The 16,374-nt window shown below is 36.7% G+C and overlaps 2 protein-coding genes across 5 annotated transcripts in view; both read left to right on the top strand.

Moving 5' to 3' along the window:
• The window catches only part of arrb2b (arrestin, beta 2b), a 66,031-nt gene extending 57,227 nt beyond the window's left edge, over positions 1-8,804 (top strand). For all 4 annotated transcript variants that reach the window (XM_079810580.1, XM_079810582.1, XM_079810581.1 and 1 more), the window contains 6 exons: positions 416-488; positions 3,799-3,936; positions 4,134-4,217; positions 4,311-4,387; positions 5,994-6,048; positions 6,139-8,804. In XM_079810580.1, the coding sequence (XP_079666706.1) occupies positions 416-488; positions 3,799-3,936; positions 4,134-4,217; positions 4,311-4,387; positions 5,994-6,048; positions 6,139-6,232 (521 nt within the window). In that variant the 3' untranslated portion in view covers positions 6,233-8,804. The remainder of the gene's footprint in view (positions 1-415; positions 489-3,798; positions 3,937-4,133; positions 4,218-4,310; positions 4,388-5,993; positions 6,049-6,138) is intronic.
• A 602-nt stretch (positions 8,805-9,406) lies between these two features.
• pelp1 (proline, glutamate and leucine rich protein 1) overlaps positions 9,407-16,374 on the top strand; it is a 30,838-nt gene continuing 23,870 nt past the window's right edge. Inside the window, exons 1-12 of the mRNA XM_079810567.1 lie at positions 9,407-9,576; positions 9,802-9,866; positions 11,613-11,718; positions 11,846-11,995; positions 13,300-13,371; positions 13,453-13,512; positions 13,618-13,774; positions 13,852-13,984; positions 14,108-14,195; positions 14,322-14,410; positions 15,472-15,585; positions 15,868-16,012. Coding sequence (XP_079666693.1) covers positions 9,436-9,576; positions 9,802-9,866; positions 11,613-11,718; positions 11,846-11,995; positions 13,300-13,371; positions 13,453-13,512; positions 13,618-13,774; positions 13,852-13,984; positions 14,108-14,195; positions 14,322-14,410; positions 15,472-15,585; positions 15,868-16,012 — 1,320 coding nt within the window. The 5' untranslated portion in view covers positions 9,407-9,435. The remainder of the gene's footprint in view (positions 9,577-9,801; positions 9,867-11,612; positions 11,719-11,845; positions 11,996-13,299; positions 13,372-13,452; positions 13,513-13,617; positions 13,775-13,851; positions 13,985-14,107; positions 14,196-14,321; positions 14,411-15,471; positions 15,586-15,867; positions 16,013-16,374) is intronic.

Genomic DNA, 16,374 nt, shown 5'->3' with positions numbered 1-16,374 from the left:
TCAATCTAATTTTTTTAAGTTAATAAGAACCGCATATCTTTTGTAACATTATAAATGTCTTTACAGTCACTCCTGATCAGTTTAATGTATCCTTGTTGAATAAAAGTATTTAAACAAAAAAAAAATTAAAGTCTTGACCCCAAGCTTTTAAAAGGTAGTGTATTTAATTTTAATTTCATGTTGACTTGTACACAAGTATGTGATTGTAATGCAATGTTTCTATCCTTGTGCTGTTTAGATCTTTTCTCAAGTTTCCCCTTCAGATCCTTTTGTGCTGATGTGTTCATTCTGTAGATTAGTGTGAATGTCAGCTGTCCTGTCTGTGATTTTTATTTTTATTTTGTTGTTGTTGTTTCGTCTATGCTCCCTCCTGACCCTGGTAACCCTGCTGTGTATCCCTGCTCTCTCCCCACAGTGCGACAGTATGCCGATATCTGTTTGTTCAGCACCGCACAGTACAAATGTCCTGTGGCTCAGGTAGAAGCCGAGTGAGTAGCCCTCCATCCCACTTTCTCTTCTCTGTCCCTTTCTTCATCTTCCTCAAATCGAGTCCTCCATCTTCTTTTCATAAGATCTCTTCTGTTGTCATTTCCCCTCTCCATTCTGTGTTTTACTTCTAATTTTACCTGCCATCTCTTATGTACAGCCTGTTTTTCTTCAATGCCATCGTTGTTGTGAAGTAGGAATGGGTTTAATGCACATCTCACAAATGTGTGGTCAGAATAGATTTATAGCACTTAATGTGTACTGTACAGGTGTCTCCGTCATATCCTCACCCATTGAATCAAGCTTTGTTGTTGCTAAAGCTAAAGCCATGTTTGTGAAACCAACCGCCACGTGGAAACTCCAGTCCGTTATTGTCTGTACAGCTTTGCTCTTTTTCCTGCCAAATACCCAAAAGTTATTCTACCCTTGTTAATAGTTTCAAGTTGGATCGGTCTGTGACCTTCTCAACCTTTCTGTAGTAGTCATACAGACTTTTACAGTAGACTCCCTCATTTGATATGATGCCAAATGCCTTTTATCCCTTCATCCCGCTGCTGACAGCCCCATGACGGTCCAATGTCGCCTCATAGTCACTAGTTTTTAAATGCTGATAGGACAACAAAGACTGTTCTCTCTCAGTACTACAGGTTACAGATGTGGTTCTTTACTCCCACGACACCTACAGCAAGTCTGTGGGTCGAGATTCATCATGGTGAGTCTCATATCTAACCGTTCCTTCTGGCTCCCGTGACCCTGAGCCCATCTCTAGTTGTCGATGATGGCTCTTGGACCCTTTTCTCCACCCTCTCCATGAGATGAGACAGTGTTGCTCCTCTTTTACTCCCCAAAACAAGGGGCGTAGCTGTCCTTTTTGCTTTATTTCTTGTCCAGAGCTGTTCAGTCAGCCATGCTCTGTTTTTTGCGCTCATCCAATTGAAACCAATGAGACCAACTGCTAGTTACTATTTTGTTAGCTTCCACCTTGAATGACCCAAGTGATTTCCCTTTCTTCAGCTTTTATAACTTCCTCTCAGAAAAACAAATAATGTATGGGTAGCATACTAAAGATCCTTGTATATGTCTCTTCCTCTTTCCTCTCTTTTTTTTATGTTCCTCACCATATGTTCTCCTGATCTTTAATCCTGAAGCATTGTTTATGTCCCCATAAATTACATTTTACGGTTTGTCGAACTAGTTTTTCTTTCTTGAACTCAGCCAAAGTGCTGCTTAATGATCTAACGCAAGCAAGGTGCTGTTTGAGATTGGCACACAGACATGTCTCTATTATCTGACAGGCATCACTGAACTAGATATAAAACTGAACTAACAGCTCTAGTATTATTTATATAGTTACAGTATTATTTTGGTACTTTTTTATTTTATTTTATTTCAGCTGACCAATTTTAATAGTTTTCATTTAACATAACACTGCTCACTACAGAACAATTTTACCTCCCATTCACCCACAAATTATCCTAAAAGGCATTTTGCCACACTTGTCATTGTAAACACAGAATTAGTTGGCTAAATTAAGGTAATCAGTTACATCAAATTTTTTAAGTTAATACATTTAAGGCCCGGTTTCACAGACAGGGTTTAGATTAAGCCAGGATTAGGCCTTCGTTTAATTAGTGTGTTTATAGCTTTTATAAACGTGTCTATGAGAAAAAATATTATTGGTGTGCATCTTGAGAAAAACAATGACATTGACCTATTTAAAGAGATGTCAGTTCAAGTTGCTTTTTTTTATAACAGCTCAAACATCCATTTTAGTGTGGGACAAGCTTCAGCCTTTTCTGTGAAACCAGGGGTTAAAGTTTAAGTAAGCAGAACATGCTGATTTTTATTTGGGTTTAATACAGTTTAATTGCTTTTAACTTGAAATATTTGAGTAAGCTTATTTTAATACATTTAACGTCATCTAATTTAAAGTATTTTTTTAGTAGTGGAAACTTGGCTAGCTTTAACTAGCTAATTCAATAAATGCTACCTTGCTAATTGGTAACACAATGCTTTGATAGCATTAAAGGATTAGCTCACTTCAAAATGAACATTTCCTGATAATTTACTCACCCCCATCTCATCCAAGATGTTCATGTCTTTTTTTTCTTCAGTCGAAAAGAAATTACGTTTTTTGAGGAAAACATTCAAGGATTTTCCTCCATATAATGTACTTCAAGGGCAAGCAACGGTTGATGGTCCAAATCAATGCAGTTTCAAAGCGCTTCGCAGGGCTTCAAAGGGCTCTGCACTATCCCAGCTGAGGAATAGGGTCTTATCTAGTGAAACGATCGGTCATGTTCAAGAAAAAATAAAAATGTATATACTTTTAAACCACGAATGCTTGACTTATCATGCCAGAAAGGTCACGCACGTGGAAGTACCGACCCAGTGCCAAAAAACTCCATCTCATGTTCTCCTCCAACTTCAAAATCGTCTGACATTGTTGTTTTACCTTTCTTTTTGTAAATGGCGTTTGCTTTTGTCTTTGCACGTTCGTTTTAACACTGGGTCTGTACTTCCACTTACGTCTGAAGCCCTTTGAAACTGCGTTGATTTGAACCTTCAACCTTTGGTTGCCATTGAAGACCATTGTGTGGAGAAAAATCCTGGAATGTTTTCCTCAAAAACGTAATTTATTTTCGACTGAAGAAAGAAAGACATGAACATCTTGGATGACATGGGGGTGAGTAAATGATCGGGAAATTTTCATTTTAAAGGGAACTAATCCTTTAACATAGCATAGTACTTGCTGAATGAGTACAGCAATATAAAACATTTAACATTATTACTGTTCTCAAACCAAGCTCATGCTCCAATCATCACCACAATGGTAACCTCCAAAAAACCCAACATAACAGAAACTCTTCTAAACTAGCATAGCTAAACATTAAACACTCCTAAATCTCCTACTTAACATTAATCTTGCGCAAAAACATAACACTTAATTTTAGCATTTACTCTCCATTTTGAGCATCATGGCAAAGCATGCTAGGAAATAGAAATCCCAGCCCAGTTTCAGGTAAAATTAAGTGTGTCTAAATGAAAAGAAACAAGTTCATAAAACTCAAAACAATGAAACAATTCAGATTACTTAAAATGTGTCAGTTTTGTGAACTAAAAAAAAAAAGGAAAGTTCTGAATACTCATAAACCAATTAATAATTTTTTAGGGTTTAGAGCGCACCATATACGTTTGAACCAATTTCTAATACTGAAGAGTAATCATAAAGTTACACAATACAGTCAATGCTTGTTTTTCTGATATGCATGAAGCACAGGACTCACTCTCTTTTGTTTTTGCCATCTGCAGTGACCAGGTGTCACCCAGCTCCACATTCTGTAAGGTGTACACACTCACCCCCACACTGAGCAATAACAGGGAGAAGAGGGGTCTGGCTTTGGATGGACAGCTAAAACATGAAGACACCAACTTGGCCTCCAGTACCATGTAAGTGGCCTTCAGCTGACAGTGCATCCCATTGCATGCTTGTTTGCTGCCAGAAAAAAGGCAATGCATTATAAGCTTTAGTATATTTTGAGTTTTTAGTGCTTATAAAGTTAACCCAACCCATGTGTCTATAAACACTTTAGTAGAGCCTCTCAAACAGTTCTGAATGTTCAGTATGCGTTTCCCTGTGCTTACAGAGTGAAAGATGTGTCCAATAAGGAGGTCCTGGGAATCTTGGTGTCCTACCGTGTTAAAGTCAAGCTTGTGGTGTCTCGTGGAGGGTGAGTATGTCCTTTTTGACACACAAGTATTTCAGAATTTATATTTGTACAGAACATCATAAGACTTAATCCAAACATGTTGTCTGTTGTTAGGGATGTGGCAGTGGAGCTGCCTTTTGTCTTGATGCACCCTAAGCCCTCTGAACAGCCCAACTCTAGACCGCAGTCAGGTAACATCTCAAGTTTGACATTTTGTCAACATATATACATGAGTATTTATTAGGGATGTAAGGGTTCTCTGTAAAATATCGAACCGTATCGTTCTCCACCCATGGTTTGGAACGCACTTGCACCGTGGTTGATCTCAAATCTGAAGACAAAGAAACAGAGTTCTGCTAATGTATGTTTCTGGCGATAGATATGCATTCTGGCTTCCCAATGCGTTACAACAGCGATGATCAAAAACAAAACAGTCACTCTCTGTAAATTTTGTTCAATGCAAGTGCCGTATGCTCTAATATTACCAGTCATTTATGCTGTCCTCACCCGGGTGTTGAAAGTGCGCAAACGCAGGTGAGACCTGTGGTCCAAACACTTGCAACACATTTGTGTTTGTGTTTGTGTTTTTTAAAATCTTGCCAATTTAAACATTCAAGCACAAAGAAGCGTTATGAGCGATTTTGTGTACGCACATGGAAACCGCATATCAGACAACATGCAAATATCAAGTTCTCTTTCAGGTGTTTTTGCGTTTTAACGGACATTCACACAAAAATGTTGTCAACATGTCTGTCTTGGCGAGTATCCTGGTAAACATAGTCGGTTATGTCTTAAGTGAGCATAAACAGTTGAGAAAGACAACACATGTGTTCAGTATCAGTGTACTGTACCGTGCATTATGTCTTAGACAGCAGGACTATTAGGCTGCTGTCAGTTTGTGTTTTTTATGTTAATCAAACAACAAAAGACAAGGAAATCACTCGCTGCTCTTGACTGAATAGCTTTTGTAACTTTTTATAAGGATTCATTTTTATTTTATACAGTGAAGATTATGCATTTGATTATTATTTTACATTTGATTACTTTATTTCTGTACCTGAAAACTTTTTCCTCGAAAAACAGTTTATTTTCATTTGTATCTTTGCTATATATATATATATATATATACATATACATATACATATACATATATATATACATACATACATACATACATACATACATACATACATACATACATACATACATACATACATATAGTGTGTGTGTTTAAAAATAAATAATACAAATTATTTTGTTGCTGTTTTATTGTTTCAAAAAGCATAACAAAGCAATAATTAAACATTAGTTATCAGACATTTAATAAATTGTATCAATATACATATAAAAAATGGATATTAACTTACACGCATACATATATGTATATACATTTATGTAGGTTTTAATATATATTTTTATATTGATATTGTATTTTTATATATATTGTTATATTTCTAAAACATAAAAACATATGTTTTAGTAGTATTTATTTTTGTTTTATTTATGTGTTTTTATTATTAATGCTTATATTATTGATTTTATTATTATGTTATATTCATGAAAAGTTGTATTGATTCAACATGTAATCCTTTTATGGAACATTAAATATGAATGTGTACATAAAAATATGCATGTCCACAAACTAGCATTGTAAATTCTAGCTGTGAACATGATACTTGTAGCATGGTTCACTTTTGAGTCATATCAGAGATATCATGTCATATGGAAATTATGTTTTACATACTTTTCCATTTGCACAGTTTTCCTAATTTTGTTTCTAATCTGTGTCCTCCACAGCTGTGCCAGAGACCGATGTCCCTTTGGACGCCAACCTCATAGAGTTTGAAACAAAGTGAGTTAGCTGTGTGTCTCTTTCATAGTATGAGATTCTTGCTTATGTGCGTGTTTGCATAACGTAACCATTGTTTCTTTTGGTCTTCAGTAATTTCTCACAGGATGATGACTTTGTGTTTGAGGACTTTGCAAGGCTTAGGCTGAAGGGAATGAAAGATGAAGAGGACGACCACTTCTGCTAACAGCCCCTCCACTCACACACACACGACACCAAGCGGAGGTTGTAAGAAAGGGCGACGGGTGGGGGTGTCAACCTGCCAGTACTCTCATACCTCTGCTCCACTGGGCCCATCTGATAGAGTGGAGCACTTACTGATATTTTCAGAGCCTCCTTTCTTTCTTTCTTTGTCTTTTGGCTCCTTTTCACACCATTTTAGCATCTATGAAGTGGTCTTTTAATTGGCCTCTGTTTCTCTGGTCATATCAACCACTTCACTAGGGTGCTTATTTGTTAGAAAGTTTGAGGGAGAAGGAAAGGGAGGAATCTGATGTTTGTTGGGTCGTCTAGACATCAATGTATTGTTGGTGGGCAAAGGGTCCATTTGATTCAGGGGTGATTCATTCTTTCTTTACCTTTTCCTTTCTGTTTCCTTTATTTTTTGTCATAATATTCCCACTTATATATCAAGTGGGCATTAATAGCTATGTAATTATGGTATATGTTCTATGTTATTTCATTGTACAGTACATACACTGTTCCAAAACACCATAGGGAACTTGAGTTTGGTGTTAATTTTATTCAACTTTCCTAGACCCATAATCCAATCCATCCATACTTGCTCAGCAGCTTTTATGTTATAGTTATGTAAAATGTATACATATCATACAAGACTACGTAGTAACACTTTTCTGTGCACTTATAGTGCACGCAATACTCGAATAATTAAGGACGTGGCATTTTTAGTGAAAGAATAGTTGGCAAAGTGCATTGGGACAGAAGTGTCTGGTTTCTTAATGTAAATTTTAGCATCTATTCCACATGTTGAGTTGTAGAATATGTATACACTGCTACAAGTCTTCAGTGCAAAATTAGCTTGTAGATTCCACAAGAGGACAGGGACAGGCTCTGTATGTGCCACACACACACACACACACACACACACACAATGTAATTCCTCATTATTTGCCAAAATGTGATGATTTATAATGTTGCTTGTAAGTTAAGCTCATTTCGGTTGAAAATCACATGCTCATTCTTTGTTTTAGTTCACAGAAACTGTTGATGTAACAATTGGACTGCCAGAAATATTTTGATGGTTATTTTAAAAATCACATTTATAGCATGATTTCCAGGAAATTTGACTTTTTATCTCGTTCTCCCAGGATCAGCCCTTTCCTATGACATTCTACATAGTTTACTACTGAACAATGGCAAATTTACTTATGTTACAATGTGTACAAGGAAGTAACATTTTGCAGTGAACAAAGTGGAGCTCCCGTTGAAGGACAAAAAGCTATCTCTAAAATAAAGGATTGCTTTGTTTAAAGCACCCATACAACCATGTCCATGTGCATACTTGCTTTAGATGTGCTCTTGAATATTAAATGCTTTATCCTTATTTTATGGGATTTTTTTTTTTTTAAAGGAAATATATTACATTTATAATATTAAAATGCAAAATCCAAGCTGCGTCGGTAACTTTAGTGCTAAATATTATCGTACAGTACTCCAAAATATACAAACGCGTTGTTTAAGTCCTGGGGCCTTCATGTATTGTTGTGGACAACGGGGGACCTTGAAGTCGAAAAGTTTGAGAACAACGGTATTAAATATAATCACAAAATTTTGTGACATAAGTTATTTCAAATTTAAATCTTATTTTAATGAAAGCTTGAAAATGAACCTGATAAATTTAGCTAAATTGCCTATTAATACTGTACATGTTACTGTCACAAGTCTGTCCAGTAAGTCAGCTGCGAATTCAGGGTCACACAAAGGATGTTGAGTTGCTGATTTGGATTTTTTTTTTTGTGGAAATAATTTTCTTCTCCAGACCAACAGTTGATCGATTGATTCAGTTTGGCACTGTCTACAATCCAGAAAGTGATTTGCATATTGTGCTGCAAGATATTTAACATGTCATGCAGACTGGCACACGTGTCTATTTCTACTCATTCATTTATAGTAGTTAAGCAACTATATTTTAACCCTTCTTTTCAATGACGTCGACTGTTCAGACCTACAATGCTGTAAAATGTCATATTCGTTATGATTTAGTGAATATTAGGAATCTTGTTTATAAAATATAGCACCGTGTTGTTCAGTGATTAAACACATTATGTTGAGCTGAGCTGTGATGAACATGTGGTTTAACAGATGGAATGTTCATAGAAATCCAACAGCCGTTTGTGCACCTTGTGTGCAAATTACATACTTAAACAAAGATAATTTAATCTAATTGTAGCGTGTGAGATTATTTAATATATTAAATTATTTATTGGTTGATACATGCACATTATTCACTCTGCTCTTAAGAAAAAAATGATTTTATCTCAGTGTTACGGCAGAGAATTCACCATTAGATCATTTAAGCTTATTTTCTGTCCAATTGTATCTTTGCTAGAAAACTGCATGCATTCTAGAGGTGACTGTAGCATGTTCTTGCTTGATCACCTTATTGTAAAACCCCTTGTTATAATGCTTTTGTTATTTGAATGGAGCCTATTTTGTTTGCAGATTCAGTTGGCCTGAGAAAACCACTCGTGTAACAGTTTTGACGTCTTTTAAAAAAATATATATTAAAATGACTATTTTAAAGCTACTCAAATTATATTCAAATTTATAGTGAATAAAGTTACACTACCAGTCAAATGTTTGGAATAATATCTTTAGTGACCAAAAATGTAGCTCACCCTGGATTGTTTATTGAAAAAGTTCCGCTAATATAAAAAATAGAGCTAATATGACATTTTTTATTTGTCTATAACTTAAATTCCAAGTTATCAATGTTAAGGTCACAATGTTTTTAAGACCATGAAAAGTAAAATGTCTGTAGCTGAATGAAGATTTTAAAACATTGACATGAATTCTAATATACTGTATGCTATTTAGCCGAAACATGCTACTTTAATTAAATGGGAAAATGTTATTTAAATAATAATTTAAAGTACCTGCTGTTAGTTTTGTACAGCATTTTGGGGCTAAGCAAACTTATATTGCCATGTGTCCGTAACTCTCTCTACGAGTAAAGGCATATTAGATTACATAGGGAAAAAGTCCCCTAAACGCCACAAGTTTAGCATAAAATATGTTTTGTGAAGTTCTACACATGTATAAAAACCAGTTAACATCTGTATGCAGTCCATTAGACGCCGACGCGACGTGTTGACGTCAACTGAACTATACACTCGTCGCCGAGTATGCTCGTCATACAGGGGCGCTAAGATGGCTTCAGCGGCTTGGCTGCATGGCCCCAACATAACACGTTTAACAGAAGGACTAGTGTCTGTCCTAAAGGAGGATAGACCTGAATATCTACCCTCTCTTCTAGCAAACTACCGTGAGCATGGCGTGGTCGGGACTCAGGTAGGGCTAAATGCTTCTCCTGCCGGTTTTGTTTACGCTGTTAGCGCGCTGTAGTACGCACGCTTCTTTGATTTAAAAGGAAGCGTTAGATTAGTGTTAGTACCGTATGTAACGTTATTCATAAGTAGTCTTATCCTATATCTTTCTGTTTCGTTTGAAAACACACTGAAGAGCTGTTTATCTGTCTGTTTATATTAACGGCACTGTTTTTGAATCGTTTTTCAGAGCACGGGAGCTGCGGGTGGTCTGGTGGGCATCAGTAATGCACGGCTCGGGTCCAGTAAGACCAGGTGAGCTGTCAGAGTAAAGCTTCTGTCATTTTGCACTCAAGATCTTCCCAGCCCTACCCGAACAGTCCCATGCTGTCGTTTAAATACACAATGTGCATGACCGAATTCTCTTGATGCGCTTAGTCTCTTCAATTCTAGTCTGTCCTTTTCAATTCAGTCTAAACTTTGTTGCAATACTTTACATGTTACTGCCTCCTTAGAATGTGTTCCATGTTGTACTGTAAATTAATAAATGTACTAAACCTGCTAAATCAATAAATAAATGGGATAGTAAGATTCTCTCTCTGTCAGATTCAGAGGCTCCGAATGTGATCCCAGAATGCATTTTAGAAACCACTCCATCATTCTGCAAAAACATTAGTGTTGGTGTCTACTTTCTAAATCCTTCTTAATGATCTCATTGTGAATGGTTTGTTTTTAAGATATAATATTTTGACCTTACCATTTTTAATCAGAACGTTATAACTGAACCTTGCGGTGAAACCACAGACTTCTCTGTGGTGACGTATGCCAGACTTCTCCAATCATTAGTGCTTTTCACAATGCATATCGCCTCAAAGCAGCTTTATATTACAGAAAATGCTTGCATCTGCATTTCAATTTAGAGTGATTTGTTATCAGAGGAGACTGTCCAAGGTATGGATTTCAGAAAATATACAATCACACAATTAGCTAACAATGTATTAATAAACAATGTAATAATTTAATGTAGAAACATTGGGCTAATTGAAGTAAAGAATTCACATTGTTAAGTTAACAATGATTAGGGTATATAGAAAAGGTTTGTTGGCGGTAGTGTTGGAGTCGTCTCTTCACAGGTGTTGGTCATCTGAAGTCTTCATGAGAGGCTGGATCCAGACTGGAGCTGACGGATTCTCTAGTTACCTCGGGATGGGCATCCCGAGATAAAACCGAACAGGAAAATAATTAGTGTAGCTGCAGTTCAAAACATGAAGCAACGACAATCATGTGCACTGATTTAACTGGAGTACAAGGTTATGAGATGCATTATATGAATGCTTGGCTAAAGAGATGCGTCTTTAATCTAGATTTAAACTGGGAGAGTGAGTCTGAGCCCCGAACATTATCAGGAAGGCTATTCCAGAGTTTAGGAGCTAAATGCGAAAACGCTCTCCCTCCTTTAGTGGACTTAGATATCCTAGGTACTACCAGAAGCCCAAAGTTTTGTGATCTTAAAGAGCGTGATGGATTCACTGTAGGGCAATAGAAGTTCAGTTAAATACACAGGAATTATACCGTTTAGGGTCTTATAGGTCCTTAGCAATATTTTATAATTGATACGTAACTTAATAGGCAACCAGTGTAGAGATGATAAAATTGGTGTTATATGAATATGATCATATTTTCTTGACCTAGTAAAAACTGTAGCAGCTGCATTTTGGACTAATTGTAACTTGTTTATTGAGGATGCAGGACAAACGGCTAGTAATGCATTACAGTAATCCAGTCTAGAGGTCATGAATTCATGAACTAACTTTTCTGCATCAGAGACAGATAACATGTTCTATAGCTTAGCGATGTTTCTGAGGTGGAAGAAGGCTGTTTTTGTAACATATTCCGGTCTCCATTAAATTAACAACTGATGGATAGAACCCATCCCCGCCCTACATTTTCTTTCTTTTTCAATAATTTGTTTCTCCCAAAAGTATGTCAATATACGGAAGAAAATATCTGTAGCTATTCTTCTGTTTCATCTCAATTTTAATATGGCTTGATGTGTTTCAGGTTTGAGGGTCTCTGTCTCCTGTCTGTGCTGGTGAAGGACAGTTCAAGTGAAGTGTTCCAGCAGCATTGCCTTTCATGGCTGCGAACACTTCAGCAGGTCATTCAGGTGAGAGATGTCTTCAGTCATTTGCCTTGTCTGCTTCTCCAGCCTGAATCCACTTAATAGGTCTTTCCTGATTTGATTCAGTTCTGTATGATTTAGTAATGTATCTACTGTTTTTCTCAAAACACAGTCGCAGGCCCCTCTTCCTACCGTGGATCTTGCTGTGAGTGTGCTGCATGACTTGTTGCAGTACTCATCCCAGCTGCCAGAGTTGGCCAGGGAGGTGGGACTCAACTCCATCCTGGGCATTCTGACCTCCCTGCTCAGCCTCAAATCAGAGGTAAAATGCATGCATGTTCTTGTGACATTTAGATTTAAATCCATTAAAGTCCCCCTGCAGTCAATCATTTTATACCTTAAAACACATCTTTGATAATCACAATGACATATTTAAAAAAACATGTCCATCAGTTTTCTTAAAATGGTTTCGATGTAACCTCGATGTATTAAAATCCCCTTATTAAAATAATGCGTCACAGTCCAGAGAATGAAATTACCTTAATTTGAGTACCTATCTACTTTGTTGATAACTAGCTGTTGCAATGCCTAATTTTATAGCGGGAAAAGTCATTTGAAACAGCCATAGATGAATATTGTCCGAATGTAATAAATTACAAAGAAGGTATTCTTTAAAGGAGTCATGACATGAGAAATAAAATATTCCTTGATCTTTTGGTGTATAAGAGGTCTTTGTATCATTAATACATCTTGCGAGTTTTATAATTTAAAATGTCATCAATAAAAAAAAGCATTTATTTAATCAAGCTGTAAATACGCTTTATTTGGATCCGAGGTGGCATGTGACATCACAGGGGCACAATAGTTTGCATAAGACTGCCTCTGGAGCAAGACAACATCGGCTACTTTTACATCATTGCATCGTCTCTCAGCAGACGCACCCCTTCAAACAGGGCATTCAAATCAGAGGACTAAAATCAGGGTAGAAAATAGCCATTATATTAACATAATAAGTGCACCTCAGGAAACATAAAATATATATTTTTTTAAATTCGGTTCATGACCCCTTTAATGAATTCATCTCATTATAATGTTCTAGTGATTCTCACATGTACACTTACACTGCTTTTCAAATGTTTGGGATCAGCGTAATTTTTATTTTTTTTATTAAACAAGGACACATTAAATTGATGAAATGTGACATTAAAATATTAAAAAATTTCCATTCGATTATACTTTCTATTCATCAAAAAAGTATCAGTTTCCACAAAAATATTAAGCAGCACAACTGCTTTAAACATTGATAAGAAATGTGTCTTGAGCAGCAAATCATTTCTGAAGAATCATGTGACTGAAGATTGTGAGTAATGATGCTGAAAATTCAGCTTTGCCATCACAGAATAAATGGCATTTTAAAATATATTAAAATAGAAAACGGTTATTTAAATTTTATATTTTACAATATTACTGTTTTTACTTATTTTTCGGTTTCAAATAAATGCACACCAAGCATGAGACTTCTTTTTTTAGACTACAAACTTTTGAGCTGTAGTGTATATGGTTTAATGAAGCATTGATGCTTTTTGTTGCACAACAAACATAAAGGTAGCAAACTTTTTGTTATAGTGCCACCTAGCTGCCATGAAAGGAATGATGGCGTGTATGATCTACTACCCACGGGCCTGTGGATCTCTGAGGGTCAGTATATCCATTGATTTATATCTATTTTTTTGATGCAGTTACTTTGTATCTGAAAAGGCTTAACATTGTCTCTAACAGGAAAAGCTTGCAGCGTATTTCCTGTCTAAGATGGACTCTGATAATCCTAAAGTACAAGAGGTTGGTTGCATCCATTGGTTCAGTGTTATACAGGCAATTAAAGAATAATGTCAGTAGTTGAATCAAACCTTCTGCATCATAATTCAGATTTTTCATTATTGGTAGGTGGCTTGTGAGTGTTACGGCCGGTTGCCCTGCCTGGGTGGAGTGTTGGAACGAGGGGGAGGTGGGCACAAGGCTGAGGGGTGGACCAATCAGCTGCACTGCCTTCTAGCATCAGCCAATAGCATACTGGGACAGTTGTACCAGGGCACAGAAACGGGTATGTTGCTGTAATCGGTGTTTTCGTTGTATTTGAGAGGGGATAAAATGTGTCAAGTTCTGTGCTTGCTGTTTCAGAAGGGACGGTGCAGTATGAGGGTCCTGGTGTGGAACTCCCTTTCCTTCCGTTGGATGATGTAGATCCACTTCTGATTCTTCAGCTTCATCACCGTTACAAGGCTATTTGTCTGGCTATTAAACACACTCTTAGGTAGTGCTAATTTGTGTGGCTTAATTAGTTTTATTTAAAATGCTGGTTTTAAAGTCTGTTGAGTTTAGTGTGTTTTTAATAATGATCTGGGCCATAATGAGAGATTGTACTTTCCTCTTGTAGTGTCGATCCTGCATCTTCAGTCCGTCTGCCTGTTCAGAATGTTCTCAATTTGGTGTGTCGAGCTCTGGCTGTCAACACGAAGAGCATTGTAAGGCTTTAACTCTGTCTCTATCTCTGTTTTCATGCATCTAAATGACATTGGAGTCGCTGTTGATATGATTCAATATACTTGCTTAACATGGATCTGGACACTAACAGAAGGGATTTGTTTCAGAGTCCAACAGGAGAGGGCTGTCTGAAGCTGTTGGTTTTACCCTCTATACACAACGACACTCTAGAGCTTCTATCTGCTCTCATCAAGGCGTAAGCACACACACATTTACTCAGCTATCTAAATTGCCACATTCCAAAGAGTTCTATTGTTTTTATATATATATATATAACTAGTTATAAATACTATAACCTAACCCTTAAAGGTGCTGTAAGTTTTTCACTCTACTAAAGCATAAAAATACTATATGCTTGCAGATATTTAGGAAACATGCTAAATCCACCTACTTGTTTGTTAGAAAAACAATGCTACAGCCAGTTATTCTACTTTGAAATGTGCATTCCGTGTCGGAATGTCTGTTTTTGTTTTGGTCTATGCAAAACTGCACACCACCAGTTTACCCAATAGTATTTCGACACCACTGGTTGCCAGCTGGTGGAAAACACAGCGTATTGCTGCAATGGAAGCCAGCAAACAAACTGGGTCAGAGATCGCAGATTCTATCCAACCTAAAATGTCTCGGTATCCATCTAAAAACCTCTATGAACAAAAGATTATTTTATCACAGATAAATGTCTATTGCACTCTCTCCTGTTGCGTGTCCTCAAGCTGGCAACCCGCGTAAACGTCAAGTCTGTGGAGGACGGGGCGGGGGGAACGACACTCTCCAATATTTTGAATTTGGACTGCAGTATCCATTTCAGTTCTCAGTCCTACATACTGCACCTTTAAAGAAACAACCCCCCACAAAATATTATTATAACATTTTCAAATGAGGATGTCCTCAAAAACACACACACACCAGCACCTGGCACTTTACACAAATAGATAGGGCCTGAATTTTTTTCCAAACTATGAGCTGTGTCTAAATGCATATCATATTTATGCTGTTTTTGTCTAATTAAACATCAAAAATGTATAACATAACAGGAATCCTAACAATTACTGAATTTTATTACGAACTCTTATTAAAACTGTAATTCACAATGAAATGAAAGAGTTCAGACAACACAGTTGAATATTTCATATATTGAACATATATATATTAATAGTGTAATTGCTTGCTTTTTTTATGTGTGTCAGTTGTTGCCTGTTAAATGATTTGTGTCCTGAAGTAGTCATTTGACAATTTTTTTTGTTTTTTTTGTTACAGTGTGGGTGGTGGACTGGTCCAGTATAGCAGTGTGCTCACAAGACTTTTCTCACAATCTCTGTCTGCATGGATGCCTCTGCCTGAGGCTAGTCTGGGCCAGCAAAGAGCTTACAGGTATTACAGAAACACCGTTGATGGCCAAAACATCTTAAAATGAATATGAAACCTTCTATTAACATTCATCTTGGGTAAAATATGTGGTCAGATGAGACGATACTATTTGTACATTCTGTTACCAACATACCTTAAATGATTCCCATGTGAACACTTGTGATTTCATTGAAGACATAATTTGCCATGTCTATGTGTTACTTTGTGTTATTGAAGCACAAAGTATGCTTCCTTACTGTTATTTTAGTCAAGGGTTCAAACTGATATGTTGTATTTTGTCCATAGTGCAGTGCGAGTGGCGGTGTACCGTATCATAGAGCTGTGGGTAAGAGTAGGGGGCGTGTCTCTGCTTCAGGGAAGCCCGTCCCACACAGAGTTACTGTTCACTCATCTGATGGGTGACATCACGCCTGGATCAGAAGCAGTTAAGGTAAGTTTAACATAAGGAATGTAATTAGTAACAATTAAGGCCTGTTCACTCCAAGGATGATAACTATAATGAAAAGAATAACGATATAGTTGTAAAAATCGTTATAACTGTAAAAGAAGAGCAGAGTTCACACCCCAACTATAACGACACAAAGAAACAAGATAGTTGGAATCACTTTCACAACTTTTTTTTCCAGCTGATGAACGATAAAAATATTAACGACAAATTGAGAATTTTGACATTTTGAAACTCTTGAAAATTTAATGTGACAGCCATCAAAACTGCAGTGTGCTTATAATAAACAGAACGATAATGTCCGTTGGTGTGGACATAGTTATAGTCATCATCATTACTAGTGTGAA

The sequence above is a fragment of the Gobio gobio genome (assembly GCF_949357685.1).
Source record: "Gobio gobio genome assembly, chromosome: 2".
Lineage (NCBI taxonomy): Eukaryota > Metazoa > Chordata > Actinopteri > Cypriniformes > Gobionidae > Gobio > Gobio gobio.
Note: the sequence above shows the minus strand (reverse complement) of the source record. Positions and strands in the feature narration are given on the sequence as shown.